This window comes from Eumetopias jubatus, unplaced genomic scaffold (genome assembly GCF_037043125.1).
Source record: "Eumetopias jubatus isolate StellerSeaLion01/CBP00866 unplaced genomic scaffold, mEumJub1_p1.0 scaffold_4, whole genome shotgun sequence".
Taxonomy (NCBI): domain Eukaryota; kingdom Metazoa; phylum Chordata; class Mammalia; order Carnivora; family Otariidae; genus Eumetopias; species Eumetopias jubatus.
In genome coordinates, this window is record NW_028274810.1 from 54718803 (window position 1) to 54739576 (window position 20774).

A 20774-nucleotide genomic window follows, 5' to 3' on the forward strand; every position below is an offset into this window, starting at 1 on the left:
AGATTTCAGTTTCTTTTTTTCTAAAGATTTTATTTATTTATTTATTTGAGAGAGAGAGACACCGCAAGAGAGGGGACACAAGCAGGGGAGAGGGAGAAGCAGGCTCCTGGCTGAGCAGGGAGCCCGACGCGGGGCTCAATCCCAGGGATCATGACCTGAGCCGACGGCAGACGCTTAACGACTGAGCCACCCAGGCGCCCCCAGATTTCAATTTCTTGAAGGGAGGCATTGCTCTTCATACCAACTGATAACACTACAGCTTTGCAAGTGGGTTGTTTACTAATTGACGTTAAGACAGACAGGAAAAAACACCTAGCTCACAATGGAAATATGTATTAAATTGTCACATTTGGTATTGGCAATAATTTTTGAAATTCACCTCAAATCTAGCCTGAATTCTAGATGAATTTGCTAAGAAACAAATCATAAAAGCAATGCATTTGTACATAAACTAATTTTTTTTTTTTTAAAGATTTTATTTATTTATTTGACAGAGAGAGAGAGACAGTGAAAGAGGGAACACAAGCAGGGGGAGTGGGAGAGTTTGAGAAGCAGGCTTCCTGCTGAGCAGGGAGCCCGATGCGGGGCTCGATCCCAGGACCCTGGGACCATGACCTGAGCCGAAGGCAGACGCTTAACGACTGAGCCACCCAGGCGCCCTTGTACATAAACTAATTTTAAAAATAATTCCCTCACTTTAAATTTTTTAAGAAAAAGAATACTACTCTGAGTGTTCCAATTAAAGCTGACAATGTTGTAAATACATATAGAATTCAGAGTTCTCTGTACAGAGTTTAAAACAACAGTTTAGAAGATTAAGTAAAATATTTCTCTATTCCAAACTCTATTAATTTAAAATTCATGATGATTAGTTCTGTTCTGGGCTGATATTTTCCAGGGCAAAATGCCCATTAACCTAATTATATAAGTGTAAATAAACATGCAGCAAAATACTTAAAAGGACAAAATAAAATTGACCATTTTGAAACATTAATTTTCTCATGTAAATAATATTTCCTATTAGAAATAGGGCTCATTAAAGCCAATCTCAAGGGGTTTGTATTTGGAAATGTCTTATAGGAAAGTTACTTCTGCTGAAAGTAATGGTAACACATTGCTTTAAACATTCAGTAAATTAAAGTTTATTGATCCAGTCCTATTCATCATAGTATTATAGGAGCAAAAGAGTAGAAACAACCTAAATGGGGGCGCCTGGGTGGCTCAGTTGGCTGAGCGTCTGACTCTTGATTTCAGCTCAGGTCATAATCTCAGGGTAGTGAGACTGAGCCCTGTGTTGGGCTCCGTGCTGGGTGAGAGGAGCCTGCTTAAGATTTTCTCTCCCTCCCTCCCTCTACACCCCTCCCCCCTCTGCTGCTCGTGCTTGCTCTCTCTAAAAATAAAATAAAATAAAATAAAATTTCCTTTAAAATAAAAAGAAACAACCTAAAGGTCTATCTAGAGGAGACTGGTTATGTTAATTATGGATTGAACTAATAAAGAGTATTATATAGTTTAAGAATGAGGACATTTTCTATGTACCAATATGGAAAGATCTCCAAAATCCTACTGCTAAGTCAAAAATAAAAAGCAAAAGAACAATTAATGCTGCATGTGTTTTTGTGTGAAGGGGGAGGGGAAAAAGAATGAATATATTCATGTTTATTTGCATATGTATAAAGAAACTCTGAAAGGACACTCCGGAAACAGCAGTGGTTATGGGGGAATACAGAAGTGGGAACTGGGAGAAAGGGGACAGAGCTGGGAGAGTTTTCACTTCATGCTTTTCTATACTTAAAAACATTTTTTTAAAAAGATTTTATTTATTTGTCAGAGAGAGGGGGAATGAGAGAGAGAGCACATAAGCCGGGGGAGCGGCAGGCGGAGGGCGAAGCAGGCTCCCCGCCGAGGAAGGAGCCGGATGTGGGACTCGATCCCAGAACCCCGAGATCACAACCCGAGCCGAAGGCAAATGCTCAACCTACTGAACCACCCAGGCGTCCCTACCCTTTAAAATTTTTGAACCAAGAAAAAGTCAAAAAGTAAAAACATATGACCAATCTTTCTATCTGACTGAATATGGAAACTTCTTTTGCAATCACAGGTCCATCCACTATTTTTCCTTTTGCTTATAGGGGTTGGATTCTTATGGGAGCTACGTTGTTCCTCTGGGAGAGCTGCGTGTGGGTGATGGGAAAAAGGAACCATTTGAACCAACCTTACTTTTTTCTCTTGTGGCACTCAGATGATTTTTGCTTTTGTGGGAAGACTAACCCAAGGTGAATTTCTCCTGCATGATGTTAAGGTTGGGATTTCTATCACAATTTTTCCTAATGATTTATTTTTTTACATATATATTTTTATTTAAGATTTTATTTTATTTATCTGAGAGAGACAAAGCAAGACACAGAGCACGAGTGGAGGAGGAGTGGCAAAGGCAGAGGGAGAAGCAGACTCCCCGCTGAGCAGGGAGCCCGATGGGGGCGGGGGGCTCGATCCCGGGACCCTGGGATCATGACCTGAGTCGAAGGCAGACGGTTAACTGACTGAGCCACCCAAGTGCCCCTTTCCTAATGATTTAAATGAATCCAATTTATGTGAGGGTCCCTTGAATGGCATAGTAGGTATTTACTTATTTTCCACCTAAACAGGATCCCCAGGCTTTGGTGAGAGAGAAGCGTATGTGACTGAGTAATAAAATTTTTTTGAGGGAAAGTCAGAATTAGTAACTACACTCAAGGAATATTAGACTGATGTAATGAGGAGTTAGGACTACTTTTTCCTGCCCCCGCTGAAACTAATGCATAAGCAGTGCAGGGCATTCAAACTATGTGATCTTTGGAGTCATACCAATCTGAATTTGCATCTTGGACCTGTTGCTTTCTATTAATATTAGTTAATACTTATATAACATTTACTATATGCTAGATACTGTTAAGCACTTAACAAATATTAACTCATTTAAGACAACAATCCTGCGTGGTAGGTCCTATATCTTAGCTGGTTGACCTTGGGTGAGCTTCTTCACTTTTCTGAACCTCTATTTCCATATCCATGAAATAATATAATATGCAGCTTCCATAGTTACACTAGGGATTAAATGCAACAATGTATGAAAGTAATTTCCACCTAGTAAGTGATCTTTACATCAATATTACTATCCTTATTATGGACGTAATCCGAGAAGCGGAATAAATGCAAATGATTTAGATCCATTTACAGCCTTAAGTAGTTCTAGACAGTTTTCTCTAATTCTCTTTATGTTTAAAAAAATGTACTGGATTTCCTCCTATTAATCTTTCCCTGTTCTCCTGCAGTTGTTGGTTTAAAACAAAAATCTTAAGATCTTAAAAATCTTCAATCTCAAAACAGAGAATCTATTTTGTGGCCTGCTCCTCTAGGGTTCTGGAAAATGAAGACAGCTGGAGGGAGAAAGAACCCATGTGGAAGAGTAGATGGTGGCAGATGGACAGAAAAGCCAGCTGGCCAAACTTCTGGGGACTGGGAGAGAAGAGGGGCGGACGGGGCCTTGGCACGGGCCTGACACACGGCCCCTGGGGCTTCGTGGCTAAGAAGACCGGTTGCATTCCCCTCCACTGAGGTAAGCAAATCAGTTCTCTTCTATTTGCCCTTGGAAAAAAGAACTCTTACTCTTACCATTTCACAGATGGAGAACGATGGAGGCTTGAAAAGTGTCAAGCATCTTTTAGAAGAGCCAAAAAGAGCTTCACTTGCACTGCAAGGCCTTCTGCTTCGGGCCACACCGTTCTGTCTGAAACCAGAGAAGCTTGCTGGCTGGCAAGCCCGGTTTGACACAGAAGTCTCTGGAGGCTCAGCCAGGGGCCTGACACCTTACAGGGCTGTGAGGCCAGCCTTCAGTGTGTGGTCGTTCCCTGGAGTTACAACTGTTCTTTATCCCCCGTTCAGACACAGGAGAGGAGGCTTTGACCCCAAGTGTGTCTTTCAGACCCCACCTGTACCCAGCGGGCCCTATAGCACAGAGTACCAGCTCTTCTCTAGCCCAGAGAAGGAAGGAGCAGTTCCCCACAGCTAGTCATACCCAGACCGGGGGATTTTGCTTTGGAAAGAAGCATGGAAGGCAACGAAAACAGCAAACTTCACGAAACCCTTCCCTGGAACACCTGTGTGGCAGCCGGCATAGAAGTACCCAGAAAAACTGCTCGGAGCTTGGTTTCAGGGGAACAATTTACAGAGTGATTTGCATTTTTAAAATGCTCAAGTTACTTGGTACAAATGTGTCTTAACTACAGACTCATTTTCAAATTTTACATAAATCCTGAACTAGTTAAAAAATCATAAAACCCCTTAAAGCAGCCGTCAGTAGACTGTCCAGTGACGGCAGGAAATGAGCCGTATTGTTGAAGAACAGATGGTTTACATTATAGAAACCCTTTAGGCTAAACTTGTTTAGGTCTGGCATATTGTAAATTATATTTTAGTAATGAAAGTGAAATGACCTTGGCTTGACCTCAAGTGGGGTTTGTCTGTTTGAACCAATGTAGTGGAGAACTATGAAAGAAAATGAAGTCATAAAGTTTTGGCAGTTCAATTTTGGCTCATTTCAAGTTAAGGGGTTATAAATCTGTTTAGTTTTTGTTTGACAAGTATTTGTCATACAGGGATGTACAAAATGTAAAGAAGTGTAAAATACACATGAGGCACGGTGCCAAAGTAAACGAAGTACAAAGGAAAACTGGAATGAATAGGGTCCTGGGCTCCTATCTCTTTATCACTCCCTCCATTAGTTGAATGACAAGATGGGCTCGGTTTATGATATGCTCTAAGGCAATTAAGTACCTTAAAACTGAAACAGGCTTTCAGTTTTAATGTTAACATTTTTACTTCTCAAAGTAAACACACATCTGCCTCAGTGAGGTTTTAAAAATTGTATAATTTGGCAGGGGGTGGGGGGAGAAAAATCAAAGTTGATGTAGAAGTTGATACGTGATTCTAAACTCCAAATCTGCCTCTTCCCTTAGACATTTTTGAAGAGCAACTGTATTAGAGTTTACATGAGCTCTTCACAGAAGGAAAATGAAGGGAGAACATTCTAGATGATGGTCATTTAGCTGTGAGTCAGATGTGACTATCGTCGTCCTGTGTCTAAACTGCTGATGGAGGCCAGGCTGATGTTGGTGGCTACCTTCACCTGAGTGACATTACTAAATGGGGACATGGGATCCTTTTAGATCTCTTACCTTTAGATATGAAAGCAATGGACCATGAGTAGAGTTTTTAAAAAATTGTCATGAGGTGGGTGGCAGATGGATAAGGAAGACAGACTCAATGACTTCATCTCCTTCCACCTTTGGGAAGTTACACCTTAGGTGATAATACATTTGAAACGATTCCTCTGGGTGACACAGCTTACGACTAACCTGCCATTTCCTGCTCACTTGACAGAAGTGATTGCCGTAGGAGATGAGGTGAGGATGGCCTGATGGCCTGCATTTGTGGGCAGCATGGATCCATGGATTTGTGACTTTTTGCTTCTAACCTGAGCAGGGTATGAATGCTCTACTTTTGAGCCCCACTTGAAGCTGGACACAAAGAAAAAGCTGAGTGACATGAGGTGGGGGGAAACAGAGCCCAGGGTGGTTCTCCAGGACAGGTAAAGGTGACTCCAACAGCAAAGGTTGAAAAAGAACTGAAGTTCTATTCATACGACTGACCCAAACCATCCCCTGTAGTACCTCTACTGGTTCCTTTCCCATGCCCTAATGCTCCAAGATGGCTGCCCTTTTACAAATCTCATTTGCTATACACTTGCCAATTCTAGCTGGACCCAGGTGTCTTCAGGAGAAGAGCAGGTTCCACACGGTGGCATCTGTCCTCAGCCTCGTTAGAATTAGAGTGGGATTTAGGGTAATAGGACATTACCTGGTCCTTTTTCTCTTTGGAAGCACAGTTCTCCCTGAGATCTGTATTCCTTGGGGACTTGCTTGCTCTCTGATTCTCAAGTACTAACCAGCATAGTCTAATTCAGAGCAGGCCTTGGAGCCCCTCAGAAGGCTTGTTAAAACACAGATTGCTGGGCACCTGGGTGTCTCAGTCGTTAAGCGTCTGCCTTCGGCCCAGGTCATGATCCCAGAGTTCTGGGATGGAGCCTCGCCATCAGGCTCCCTGCTCGGCAGGAAGCCTGCTTCTCCCTCTCCCACTCCCCCTGCTTGTGTTCCTGCTCTCGCTAGCTCTCTCTGTCAAATAAATACAAAAATAAAATCTTTAAAAAAAAAACAAAACCAAAACACCACAGATTGCTGGGACCCAATCCCAGAGTTTCTGATTCTGTAGGTCTGAGATTCTGCAGTTCTGACAAGTCCGGGTGATGAGGATGTTCCTGACCTGGAGGCTTCACTATGAGAACAACTGGGATAAGTGAATTACGGCTTTTCTGGGTCAGACCATTACTGGCGGTCCGGACCTCTGCTCCTTGCATGATGAATGACTACCATGCGTCTGAAGGGCCTGGTTGGGCAATTTTGACTTATAGGAGCCAGAGAAAATAACACTTGGCTCAGAAGATGCTTTGGAAATGCCAGCTAAAGTAAATATAAGAACGACTGGCTGGTATTTACTGTGTTTAGAGTCTGCTGCTGTCTTAGTGAGATTCAAGGTTTTGAAATTAAATCACTCTATATGTTGGGTTATGTCATCAGTTTATTCTATTTTCATGGGTAGCCAACGGTGTGGGATCTTTTTAAATAGCTGGTTGTATCAGCCAGTCAACGGATACTGTATATACTATATACCAAGGAGCATACATATGAGAATAGTATGTGAGGACCCATGCAAGAAGCATGAAGAGTGAGGACACAGCGGATCCTACCCTAGATGTCCGTACTCCGAGTTTAATAGTAGCTACCATATATTGAATCCTTGCCCTGTGCCAGACCCTGAGACCATAACAATGCCTACAATTTGTTTTTGGAATGCTGATATGTTAAGTTGTAAGTACTTCACACATATTAATCCCTTTCAACCTTACAGTAACCCCAGGAAATCGGTCACTATGACTACTAGCCCCATTTTACAGATGGCAACTCTGAGAAACAGACTGATTAAGTGATTCCACAGCTGGTAGGTCATTATGTCAGACCGCAGAGCCTGTCTTACTAGTGACTACTGCACACGTCCTTTGTTTGCTCTCTCAGTGCTTACTGCATCAACTCATGAACCTTCATCCCAATCCCATGAGAGTCACACTATGATGTCCCCATTTTATGGATCAGGAAATTAAGACATGCAGAGGTTAAGGCTTGCCTAAAGAAGCCCACCGATCAAGAGGTGATGCCAAGATGCAAATCCAGTCTGTCTGACTCCAAAGCTGGAGCATTTTTCTGGGACTAATTGGCAGTTTTCATTTTGATCCTCGAAGGGCTCCATAATTTTGAAAGCATGAAGCCCTCTGGTATAAAAGTGGAATGTCAAGGTGTAATCACTCTCTGGTCTCTGATCTAGACCTTACTCTGGTTGATTCTCTGTTGTCCCCATGAGTTGACTGGGACAAATGAACAGAACCTTTCCACAGCAGCCTTTGCCTCCGTGGGGCACAAGAGCCCTGGAGAATATATAAAAATAGAGATCTCTTAGTATCTGGACTTAGCTGTTGACAGGGATCTGCTTGACTCCAAGGCCTATTTTCCATTTTTGTGCATTTTACTGGTTCTGAGGTAAACAGTGTTCAAATTGCAAAACAATTGGCTCCACTCCTCAATGGAAATGATTATGTTTTAAAAACTTAAAGGCCACAGCCGTTTCATCTTGGGAGGTTATGGACATTTTCAAAGACTATAGCCGAACTAAGCGCCTTCCAGCTTATGCCATCAAATTCTGGAGGGAGTTTCAACCAACAGTCTGCCACATTTGCCAGGAGTTTAGCTGCACTTCTCTGGAAGTGATTTATCATCGGAAGCAATTCTTTTCTCTGTCACATAACTTTCTGATGGTTAGTTTGAATGTTTGGTGGTGACCAGGGTTCATTCTGTGGTGGTTACTTGATAATGTCAATAGGAGACGTTCGCTCCTGCCTGGAAACAGACAGAACAGAGGACAGTACTTCCAGTGTCAGCTTGAGCCACCAAGTGCTGAGAACTTGAGCTCAGGTGTTTGGTCAGCCTCAAAATTAGGCAGTAGAGTGCAGCGCGGAAGCAATGGGGACACACCTGGGCAGAGCCGGGTTCAAGTTTTCTCACTCCCAAATCAGGCTCAAATTAGCTCCTTCTTCATAAGGTCATAAGAGAGATCCCATTGAGATTATGCATGTGATGTACTGTAGCTTATTTCTAGTACCACTTATAATATATCCACTTCTAATACTCATTCTCCCTGGAAGTCAGGTTTCTACAGACACAGATTGGAGCTGAGGCTCCTAGCTCGAACTATCAGACCCTCTCCACCCTGATGGATATTACCCAGGGTGTCAACAGGGTGTGGGCAGGGGCATTTATGGGAACCAGACAGGAATGAAATACCAGAGCTGTCCAAAGAGCTCCCTCCAGTATCTTCGCTGTGCTTCCCTTGCTTCTGTCCTCACCCCAGGTAATGGGGGCTGCTGGATCCTAGAGCTTCCTCACAACCCACATTATCCTGTGCACAGCATTTGGTAGTTAATTAAAATATCTGTGGTTGTTAATATCATCAATGTAACAAAAATAACAGTAACTTCTAGCTAGCGAATCCTTGTGAAGTACCAGACATGCTATCTCAAAGTGCTACAAAGACTGGATGTGGGGGTGATCTGGTTGCAACATCTGTTACCCCCTTGATCGCCAGGGTTGATCTGGCTGATCTGGCTGCCTGGGGGGTGCCCCCTTCTTCCTTCCCTCAGTGTTCCATGCACATCCCCCCCGCGAAGCTGCATCTTTTGTCGAAGAGGGTGACCTTCCCCGATTGAGGAGGACTGTTCTTTGGTCAAGGGTATATGAGTGGCTGTGCTCCCCCTGCTAGAACCTCCAAATAAGAAAAAAAAAATCTCTAAGTACTATTCCTGTCCTTGTTTTACAGGGGAGAAAACAAAGGGTCAGAGAATTTGCTTAAACCTCATGGCTGGGAATCAGTGGCACTGAGATTTGTTAATCATCTCTCTCTCTTTACAGTCCTTGCCCTTTGGAGTATATCAAACTATTTCCCAGAAATCGACTAAGAAAAGAATGTGGCTGGTAAGGTAAGTTAGGCCCAAAGAGTATGGATCCTTAGGTGCAACGAGGAAGAATTTTATAACTTGACATTGGTCCTTCCAGATTGGGGAATGTATATCAAGTGGGAGCAAAAGCAATGCCAGAGGATGAAATCAGCTTGCGAGAGAGAGAGAGAGAGAGAGAGAGAGAGAGAGAGAGAGAGAAGAGGGGGAGGAGGGGGACAGAGAGGGAGGAGGGGGAAGGAGGGGGAGAGAGAGGGAGGAGAGGGGAGGAGGGGGAGAGAGAGGAGAGGGGAGGAGGGGAGAGAGAAAGGGGGGAGAGGGGGGAGGGGGAGAGAGAGGGAGGAGAGGGGGAGCAGGGGGAGAGAAAGGGAGAGGAGAGGGGGAGGAGGGGGAGGGGAAAGGAGGAACTGAAGGAACTAGTGAAGGAAACAGAGGAGATAGGAGGAAAGCCTAGAGAAAAAGTGTTTCAAGATGGTGGTTCAGAATATCCAAGGCTCCAGGGAAATTAAAGAGGATAAAATCTTGGAAAAGGCCATTGGATTGAATTACATCACTGGTGATTCCCTAGAGGGCCCTGTCAATAGACTGATGAGCTCCGAAGTCTGGGGAGACAAAGGCTCTAAGGACTGAGTGGAAAAGCTATTGAGGACATTTTAGCACCAAGTGTGGTGACACTGGGTAAGGCCAGGGGTTCAAAAGGGGTAGCCAGACCACAGCAGGGCTTTTTAGATGGAAGCATGTTGCTGGCAAAGGGGACAGGCCCAGAGAGGATAATCAAGTGTCAGTACCTTCAGCAACTACTTTGGCTGGAAAGGAAAAGGAGAGAGGAACTGCCTGGAAGTGAAGAAACAGAGAAGTTGGCAAGAGATGAGGGTAAACTGAGAAATAAAATAGAGTCACCAGCTTCAGAACGTGAGGCAAATCCTGCCTTCCCCCAGATGTTCCTTATACCAGCCCAGAGCTTGCAGGAGTCTGACCCACAGTCCTATTCAGGCTTTGGCTGTGCCCCCCCAACTTCCCCAACTGTTCTTTGCTCCCCATTCTCAAGCTCCTCCACCTCTTAACTTCTCTGGTGCCCATGTCCCACATAGGTGAGTCACAGAGGGAAGGACAAAAGCCCCCACCCCTCTGCTGTGCTTGAGTGGGAGGCTCTGACTCTTTCTCACTCCCCAAGGAAAGTGCTCCACAGCATTTTCTCTGTACAGACACTGCCCTGTTTTTCAGACACAGGACAACTTGGGGGGTGGGGGGTGGGGGGCAAAGGAAAAGAATCCAGGAGAAGGGAGGTTAGGGTTTCCCAGGCTTCTTGGAGAAGGTTCACTTTCCACAGTATTCTTAAATAACACCCACTCGGATGATAAAACTTGTAATGCGATATAGAAAAATCCTACTTAGTTCACGCCTTGCTAGAATACTCATCAGGGGATTTTAAAGGCGGGAAAGAGAGGAGGTTATCTTATCCAACTGAATGGCTTGAAATCTCCTGCTGAACAAAATAAAAGGAAAACAAATGAACAGTACCTTATATGAACAGGGTCTCCTTCATTCTCTGAACAACTGAGAAAAGTAAGACTCAGAGAGGCCAAGTGGCTTCTCAGGGCCACGGGGCAAGGGGGACCGACCGACAGGGGGCTGCAGTTAGAGCCAGAGGAGCGTCTCCATTTCCCGACTGTTCGTGGCTCAGCGCTGAGGTGCCTCTCTGGCCCACTGACTTCCTTTCCCCACGGAGCAGCAGGAAACTCAAACCTCATCGAGTCTAACTTCCAACTGCCTCACCCACCTCTCTGGACACCCAGGCCAGGTCTGTCCACCAGTCTGTTCACGACTGCTACTGTCCCCTCTGAAGGGTATGGGTTTCTAATCTCCCTGAGGAGCCTCTTCTTAATCCCAACACTTGCAGGGGATTTTAGAAGCTCAGCAAGTAGAGAGAGAGAGAGAAACAGTTTAAAACCTGAGGGGCATATTCATGTGGATCAATAAAAATCCTGGAGCCTCTGACTTTTGAATTGACCAAGGAAAAATCAGAATAAGACTCGGGCATACCAGCTTCCATGCTTTCTTCTTTAACACCTCGGCCTCCAAATATCCTTTTGATTTTATGCTGGTAGGGTGTTTGTTTTCAGGATTTTTTTTTTTTCTCTTTCTTTCTTATGTGTGTTCTTTCCTTCTAACTTTTATAGGTACATGTAATATTTATGGGTCAGCGACCTTTCAAAGCACTTTTAGAGAGTGATTGTTTACAGTTAAGAATTTTCTTTAAGGTCTACGAAGTCCTTTGTGCTTTTTCCAGGAAAGGCACTCAGTAAGAACCAAAACAAACAACAGAATAACTCAAATTTGATTGGAGCCAAATCTCTTAAGAGAGTAAGAGAAAAAGGGCGAGCATTTGTTTTTGTTGTTTCTTTTCCCCTCCTCAACCCCGTCAAAGATAGTCAAGCCATTCCGACCTACAGTGTGGTTCAGAATTATTTGAGAGCTGTTTAAGGCTGAATTTTAAGCGTTGGGTTGGAGAAATCTTGGCACTGGGAGATTTTGCAAGGGACACTTCAGAAATGATGAAAACCATGCTTATTTCACCAAGTCTTTGGGAAAATTTGTCCCAGTATATTTTACATTTGTCTCTATGACCATCGAGGATAGAGGACTATTACTGCTCTGGCCAAATCTCACATGTCTTTGGCAGGACTGCAGCGATATCATTTAGACGTGTGACTGTTACACAAGGCTCTTAAGAATTTATCACAAGGCAGGGTGATGCCTGTGGTTAGTGTTCAGCCCAAACTAACCAAATGGAATCATATTCAGTTGTTTGCCTGACCCCCTCCCACTCTCTCTTCCCAGCATGATTTGTCCTGTGAAAAAGTTATTATGGGGTCAGGCGAGTACAAGGACTTTATTTAGTCATGAAAAATCCTATGTTCACATTTCATCTCTTCCAATCTCTAGCTCTTTGATTTTGGACAAATTACTTAATCTGTACAAGCCTCAGTTACCCCGGTTGTATGGTAGCAATAATCACATCTATATTATAGAATAGCTGCAAGGATTAAATGAGATGATGAGTATAAATCTCCTGGTATAGTTCCTGGCAATTTGTATCCCTCAACACACATTAGCTTTCTCCGTTTATGCCACAAAGCTCTCTGAGATCTTTATTTGAAAGACTGCATAAACCCAAAACATTATGCCTCTTGGACATCATGCTTTGCAAAACAAACCTCTGCTAATAATGGAATTGAGTTGCAGACTGAGGCTGACCTACACAATTGACAGTTTTCCCCAATGGAAAGTACTCTTCCTGTGGTTCCTGCCGCAGCCTGGAGGAGCCCACCTCTCCAGGATGGTGGCAGGGGCAAGGTGACTGCCGTAAGCCAGATGATCTGGGTCTCTCTCCTGTCCAGAGTTCTGGCATTTCTAAGATTTCTCAACATTTAGTAACAGAAATAACGGAGAAAGATGCTCATGGAAAAAGACCATTGCACTAGAACTCTGAAGCCTGGGAATTGTAAAATTTCAACTGGGTGTTACCTTATTAACCCCTCTTTTTTCTTCCACTCCCTTGTAAGGATTAGATGTGATGTTCTCTAACATGCTGTAAGGGACGTAAGCTGCGTAGCTGGCAGCTAGGATGTCAGAAACAACTGAACCCCCACTGCTATCTGTCCACCAACCTACTTAGTGAACGCTGTTCTCTTCAGGGTCTGTGGGGTTTTTTTTTAATGGTAAAAATTCACACTTAAGAGAACTGTGGTTTTGCTTGGGACAGAATACTTAAAAAAATGAATTTTTAACACTTAAGAAATCCAAAAACCTTACCAACAAATATGACTACAACAGAAAAATGTCTTAAGACTTTTTTAAATTAAAAAAAAAAAAATCCAACCGCAACACAGACTAAAATCAAATGAGGGGCTAAGAGTCAGCCCCAACAGGGAACTCTACTAATTAGTTAAAAGGATTAGTTAATTTGAGTGTGAAGACATTTTTCTCTAAAATTTTATTAAAGAGATGCATCTTCTCTTTATGAGGGTCAAATGAATAATATGGTCACTAACCCACAGAGAAGATAAATATTTGTAGATGAGTGAATGAATGTCCTATGGAGTTGGAATAAGAAGAAAAGACAGGCTTTTTGGATGTCCTCTAAATTATTTAAATGAAATCTCTCTGCCGAGAGCCTGGGATTGAGGTTCTGGCTTTCTGAAGAGAAAGGCTCTGTTGTATTTCAGCTTCAAGATGTGGTGTGTGTGTTCCATTTAAGGTAAGGGCCGGTGACCCTGGGTTCCTTGCCAAGACCTGGAGCAACCCACGTGTTGAAAGATGAGGAGGAAAAACTAAAAGGAAGTGGGCTGATTTAGCACAGAGATGAGAAGGCTAAGATGGGCGATCATGCAACAGAATTTGAAGATTATAGGAAGGACAACACTTCTCTTTAAAAATGCTTAAACCAAAGCGAAATGGATTGAGGTTAGGCATTAAACCTAACTGAGCTCCTAGGTTAGGCCTTAGGTTTTGCTCTTGTGGAAAAAAAGCACATCACATAAAACTTACTGTTCTTAAGTGTGCAATCTATGCACACTGGTGTGCAACATAAAGGATTTTTTGACAGTTAAAAGTTAGTAAACCATGTTTTCTTTTTTTCTCTGTTCATCTCTTTCAGTTTGATTGGAAGGGTATGGTCTTTCCTTCTTTGAAATTTTGCAAAATAGCTCCACTCGGAATCCTTAGGAGAGATGATGTCCTAAGGATTCTTTCTAGCCCAGACTCGATGGTAAGGCAGTGATGGGGCTGGCCCGACACGGACGTGGACATACTGATGAAAGAATGTTCCAGGTGCCTTGGATAAAGTTAGAGGTGTACAGTTATGCTGAAATTGACCTCTAGAGCTTGTAAACTCTGAGTCTAGATCATTTGATTTCTAAGCTGGGGAAGGTGCTAAGTTTGGCTTTAACCCGAAGGCTGCGGAATCTATGCAGCTCCGTACTGCTAACTTTACCTTGGGTTTATATGCATTCAGCATTGACATCTCCACATTTTGACCTCTGACGTGTTTCGGTTGCCTCTGGACAGGCGGTGACGAGGTCTTCTGGTTATTGCGGCAGACACAAATGAAGAAGAAGAGCAGGGCAATGGCCAGAGGAATGGCAACACTTGGCACGAGTATGTACAAGATTTCCATTTTATTCTTCTCCTTGGAATCCTTCGAATCTGGGCACAGAAATAAAAAAGAGCAAAAGTCACACTAGTTCAAATAACATGTATAATATTACATCGCATAGTTGAAAATGACCTCCTATTCTTCTATACACAAAAATTCACTGGAGAGAAAAGGAACCACTGCTTATTACAATTTGTTTCTATCAAACCTTCAACATAATTTATTGAAGTCTAAAAGTTTAAAGTTCAAGTGCTTAAAAATTGCAGAGGGACATTGTGAAGCCTTTGCATGTGTGTGGGTCCCCCTCTGATGTTGCCTCTCTTTAGCAGCAGACCTGCATTTCTCTGACACCTTCAAAGTTAAATGTCATGTGCATGGACTGTATATACCCAAGAGCATTCATGTGGACCACAGGGTTCTTCTTCCATTGGCTGCTAGCCCAGATCAACCACTACAATGTGTTCTTCCAGAAATCATGCCCTTGTCTTGGCTGGTTTGGACTTACAGGGCCAGTCCTGCATCTTCCAGAATCAATGTCACTCAGGAATCCTGGTCCCAGGGTCCATAAAGCCACTGGCCCGAGAATATGGGGGACCTGACTCAGTTCCTGATGAACTGTATGACCTTGAACAAACCATTCACCTCTTGGGACCTCACTTCTTCTTGTCTGCACAAATGAAGTATCTATTTTGGATGGTGTCTACAGTTCCCTCCAGCACGGCATCACTGAATAACGTGACACCTTTTGAAACCCCAGAATTCTTCTTAAATGATTTCATATGAGCCCAGTAATTATGAATGCTAACACTCTGAAGTGTATTGTTGAAATCTTATATATCTACTCTACCATTGCTTGGAAGAGAATATAGTATATATAGAAGGACACAAGGCATACTTTTTAAAAATCGATTTGAGTCTGACCTTTAAATATTTTGGGCATACGATAATAAATTATTTGACTTATTTGAATTATAATAAAACAAACACAGGAATTATGGGCAATAATTAGAGGGGTTACATAATACAGGCCCTGATCACCAATAAACTTATCAACTATCTTGCTTGAAGAAAATCCAAAGTGTGAAAATCCAGATTGACCCCAAATTTGGAGATGATTATTTACTTAACCTAGAATTAACCATGCATCCATTTACTCATCCCCTCACTTGTTCAGTAAGTCAGTAAACACAAACTACTACTGCCAAACATCATTCTAGATACTGGGAATATGAAGTTAAAAACGGTATGTCCTTTGCCTTTCAGGAGCTCATGGTTGGGGAAGGAGAACAGAGAAAAGATAATTACAATATGTTGCTGGAAATGCAACAGGGGAAGAAGGACTATAGTCAAGAGACCCAGAAAGTCCCTCTAAATTGTGAGCTTCCTTAGTACATATAAGTTAGAGTATACTATCCAGAGTTTGTTCTCACACACAGTTACTTTGGGAACCTGTTGTTCAGTGAGATATAGCAGTAACTAAATCACACTGCCTTCTCCCTGCATAAACAGACAGGCACCAAGACCCGGGTGTTGGGGCCGTGCTGTGGGTTAACCTTCAGAGAGGCGTGGGGAGGAGTAAAATTTACTTATTGTGTATACTAAAAATAACGGTTTTAATATTTACTGAGTGTTTTCTAGAACAAAATGATGTTAGCTATTATTATTAATACGGGCCAGGTACTGTTGGAAGTGCTTTTCATTAACTCATTCATTTTATCCTCACAACCAACCCCATGTGAGGCAGGTGCCATCCTTATGCCCATTTTTACAGGTGATGAAGCTGAGGGGACAGAGTAGTTAAGTAACCTGCTCCAGGATATGCAGCTAGTAATTCTAAAGCTGGGACTTCTCCCCTGTTGGTCTGGCTTCATATCTCCTGCCCTAGACCCTCCACTCCACCGCCAGGAATTTGAGAATGGTGCTGTTTGGCACCCCTTTTCTCGTGGTAGGACTTCTTGTGTTTCTCAAAGATAGGAAGGACGAGGGAGTTCTGAACAGTGGGGAAGGACATAGAAGCTTTGCCGGACATGTTACTTTTGTACTCCCCATTTTATACAGTGGCAGGTGACACATAACCCAGGTGTCTCTGGAGGCCATTCTAGTGGTTCTCATCCTAGGGACTGTTCTCAGGTCCTTTTGTAATGACTGTGTCTGCATGTGTATGGGTGGATGGACAGAGAGAAAGAAATCACACGGAAAAGTGCTTACCACAGCACCTAGCAGATAGATTGATCTTCTATATTAGGAATATAGTAGATCCAGATGTGATCATCTGTCTATCTAAGATCTATCTGTCTGTCTATCTATGTAGACCACGTTAGAGATGATATAGCAGAATAAAGGAATGGTGAGTCTTAGAGTCAGAAACCTGTGAAGACTGCCTTTGTCATCATCTGTGCAACCTTCAGTAAGCACTTAGCCTCTCTGAGCCTCTCTGAGCAAATCCATCTGCAAAATGAGAAGAGTAATACCTATTTCATAGGGTTGTTTCAAACAGTAAATGAAGGAACCGTAGGAGGTATCTACTCTAGTACCTATTACAACTCAGTCACTCGATGTTTCGCCCTTACCCTTAGAGTAGAAAAGGATTCAGAGATAAAACTTTTGGGCAGGGCATTCTAAATAACCTCAAGCAGGAAACAACCTCTCTGACCCCCATCTCCTCATTTACTTAAGAGGAATAATTGCTCTACCAATCTTAATGTGGTTCGTGTGAGAGATAATGTTCCTGACAAAACTTAAGAAAATTGAAAACTGCCACACAGTTGTTGGATGCTATGATTATTAACATTATAAAAACACTTTCAAATTTCTCAGTACCCTAGGGTGTGCCAGGCCGGGGGTAGGGGGGAATCCCTCTTGTTATTCTTGGATTTTCAGTGAAATCATTATGAGGGTAACGATTACAAAGGAATGAGGTTAATTTAGTACTCACGTAACGCAAGTCATTTTTCTGGCCCAGATTTTTAGCAACAAGAGAAAGTAGGGCTCTCACCTGTCTGGCAAACAAAAGAGTCTATTCTGTACTCATTCCATATCAGATTATTCACGGAATGCCTGTGATTGTAAACGGGAGGTCTGGGACAAATCCCCCTGTGGGTATGCACGAGAACAAACTTCAAGAAGCCAAATCCTTTAAACACGGGCAAACTTGGCTCTTTCTGATTACACTGAGGATATGCAAACGAGCCCAGAGAGTCTTCTTGCCAAGAGAAATAATCAAGCAGAACAATACGTGGCCATGTTGGAAGTGACTGAAAACGAATTTCAGCCTATTGTCAACCTGTGATACACCACACTTACTTCCCCACACACCTCTCTCCGCATTAGGCCAGAAGGGAGTCAGTCTGGCTCAAAAAACTTCACATTAAAAACATTCCACAGAACAACTAACCTTACTCATGGAAAATTAGAAAACTAACATTTGCTCAACCTCTTTTTAACAGCCTTGCATTTTTATTCAGCACTTTAACCATGTACTTGGTGTCATCTCAATTTTACATGTAGACGAATTAAGACTAAGACAGAACAAATAATTTGACAAAGCCAGAAAGTGGTGGAGTCTGGGTTGGAATGCAAGCCTGTCTGCCTTCAAGGCTTCTATGCTTTCAAAATTATATAACTAATAAAAATTAAAATACTGTATGGAATTGTTCTTCATCATTCTCCTTAAGATTCCAAGGCTCCCTTTAATGAGGGCTAATATCTGGTGGGGATTACACTATTAAACAGAATCACATTAGAACAATGGACACTATTCTTACTATTCACTTTAAAGGGTAATGGACACCCTCAGTGCATTACAAAGAAACCTGGTGGAAAATTAGAATGGCGAAGATTTCTAATACTTCGAAATAACTGTTTAGAATTTAAATGCACATATTAGTTACATCAAGTTAAATACTTGGGATTTTTGAAACCAACTATTTAGTCTGGATCACATGATTAATTTCCTTTTAAAAATCAACAATTTGGTATCACAGTTCACATCTGACATTCCTATTTTATTTTTATAAAGATATTCAATACTTTGATTAGTAATTAAATATAATGGAGAAAATACTCCTTTCTTATCCTAGGGCTTAAAACAAGGTAAACATGATTTCTTATTCAAAAGGCACTTTCATAAAGTGAAACATCATCTGGGATATTACTTTGAGTTAAAACAAAAAAATCCCTAGATCTTCAATATGGCAAAGGTGGGGAAGAAATCTTATAGAACCTTAGAATCCCCAAAATAAATACATAAATAAATAAATGTTAAATTATAATTTTGTCTAAAAAGAAATAAAAACCATAGAAAACAAGTAGGAATTGCTATCATCTATTATTCGAGAATTACAAAGTAACTGGGTCTGTAGCAGATAGGAGCCCGCACCAGTGATATTTAAACACATGCCTGGAAGCCAAAGGAGAAAAGGTGTTAACTAGGTCTTCAGTTGGCATGCTAGGTCCACCATTAGGTCTCTCAATTCAATGATGGAAACATCAAGAAGATGACCTGTATTATGTATTCTCAAATTAATTCTTAAAAAGACTCTGGCCATATATAGTGATTAAAATTCTTCTCTTCAGCAAATATTGTGTTTTAAGATTTTATTTATTTGACAGAGAGAGAGAGAGAGAGAAAACAACAGGCAAAGCAGCAGGGGGAGAGGGAGAAGCAGGCTCTCTGCTGAGCAGGGAGCCCAATGTGGGGTTCAATCCCAGGACCCCAGGATCATGTCCTGAGCCAAAGGCAGATGCTTAACCGACTGAGCCACCCAGGTGCCCCTCTTCAGCAAATGTTTTAACCACAGTACACAATGTTTTAACCACAATAAGTGCTCATTTGTGAGCACTTGAGAAAAATCTTAGTAACTAGAATCCACATGAGTTCATTAAGTTTCTATAAGTTCTTAGGACCTCAGTTTTCTCCTCTATAAAAGGAAAGAGTTGGGCTAACCTTTTCCTTTTATTGAAAAAAATTTAATTATGGTAAAAAAATTAACAAAATTTACCATCTTCACCATTTTTAAGTGTACAGTTTAGTAGCGCTAAGCATATGTACATTGTTGTACAACAGATCTCCAAAACTTTTCCATCTTGGAAAACTGAAACTCTATTCTCATTGAACAATAACTCCCCATTTCCCCCTCCCTCTAGCCCCTGACAACAACCGGTCTACTTTTTGTTTCTATGAATTTGATTACTTTAGATACCTCATACAGTATTTGGGTTTTTATGACTGGCTTATTTTCACTCAGTAAAGTGTCCTCAAGGTTTATCTATGCTGTTGCATGTGTCAGACTTTCTTCTTTTTTAAGGCTGAATAATATACCATTGTACGTATATACCACTTTATGGATTCATCCATCGATGGGTTTGCTCCACCTCTCAGCTATTGTGAATAATGCTGCAATGTACATGGGTGTACAAATATCTCTTTGAGATTCTGCATTCAGTTCTTTTGGGTATATATCCAGAAGTAGGATTCCTGGATCATATGTCTCATTGTGGTTTTGGTTTGCATTTTTTTAATGCCTGATGATATTGAGCATCTTTTTTTTTTTTTTTAATTTTTAAAACTTTAATACAGTTCAAATCAGTGGGCCAGGTTCACTTCAGCTCCTTCACTGCCAAACCTGGGGGCAAGGACTGCTTCAGTTTCTCTGCCTTCTCCTTGTCCGTGATGACCAAGGTGTAAAGGTATCTGCTGCACCGAACTTTAAACTTCACATTATCCTTATTTTTCTTGATCTTGACGGATTTGGTGTCCTTTCGCCTGGCCGTGAGCAAAAGTCCTTGATTTCCTCGATTTTGCGAGGCATGGCTACGGGGGGCGCACGGGAGCACGCGGCCGGCACCCAATCGTGGATTACCCCGGATTACCCCTCAGTGCCCCGTTCAGAGCCCCTTGAGCATCTTTTCATATACCGTTGGCCATTTGTATATCTTCTTTGGAGAAATGTCTGTTTAAGTCCTTTGCCCACTTTTTAATTGGGCCAATCTTTAAGTGCCAAAATTCAATAGGTTTTATAAAATTAAATCTCTTTCATTTTGATAGGATTATTTTAGAGTGGTAGACCAAGCACATTTAAACTTTCAGCAAGACATCTGATCAAGTGACCCATGATATCTTTATGGACCAAAGATGGAGGGCTAGATAATAACATCATTATATAGATTTGTAATTTACCATGTGCCTGTACCCTAAAGGTGTTAATCAGCAAATCAACCTCAAATTGTAGAGAGCTAAGCTTGAGCGAACCTGCCTGTTTGACATTATCATCAACTACTCGATGATGACATATTTATCAAACTTGAAAATGACCCAAATCTAGGAAAGATATCTGACTATAGAAATAAAATTTTATTTTTATTTCTAAATTTAAAAAAAATATTTATTCATTTGACAGAGAGAGAGCTAGAGTATACAAGCAGGGGGAGTGGCAGACAGAGGGAGAGGAAGAAGCAGGC

At 42.0% G+C, this 20774-nt stretch overlaps 1 protein-coding gene and 1 pseudogene across 1 annotated transcript in view; both read right to left on the reverse strand.

The window, feature by feature from the left end:
* Positions 1-20774, reverse strand: part of ROR1 (ROR family WNT receptor 1) — a 180974-nt gene that overhangs the window by 2980 nt on the left and 157220 nt on the right. Inside the window, exon 9 of the mRNA XM_088022847.1 lies at positions 14154-14365. Coding sequence (XP_087878973.1) covers positions 14154-14365 — 212 coding nt within the window. The remainder of the gene's footprint in view (positions 1-14153; positions 14366-20774) is intronic.
* LOC114212123 (large ribosomal subunit protein eL38 pseudogene) lies at positions 19863-20204 on the reverse strand (annotated as a pseudogene).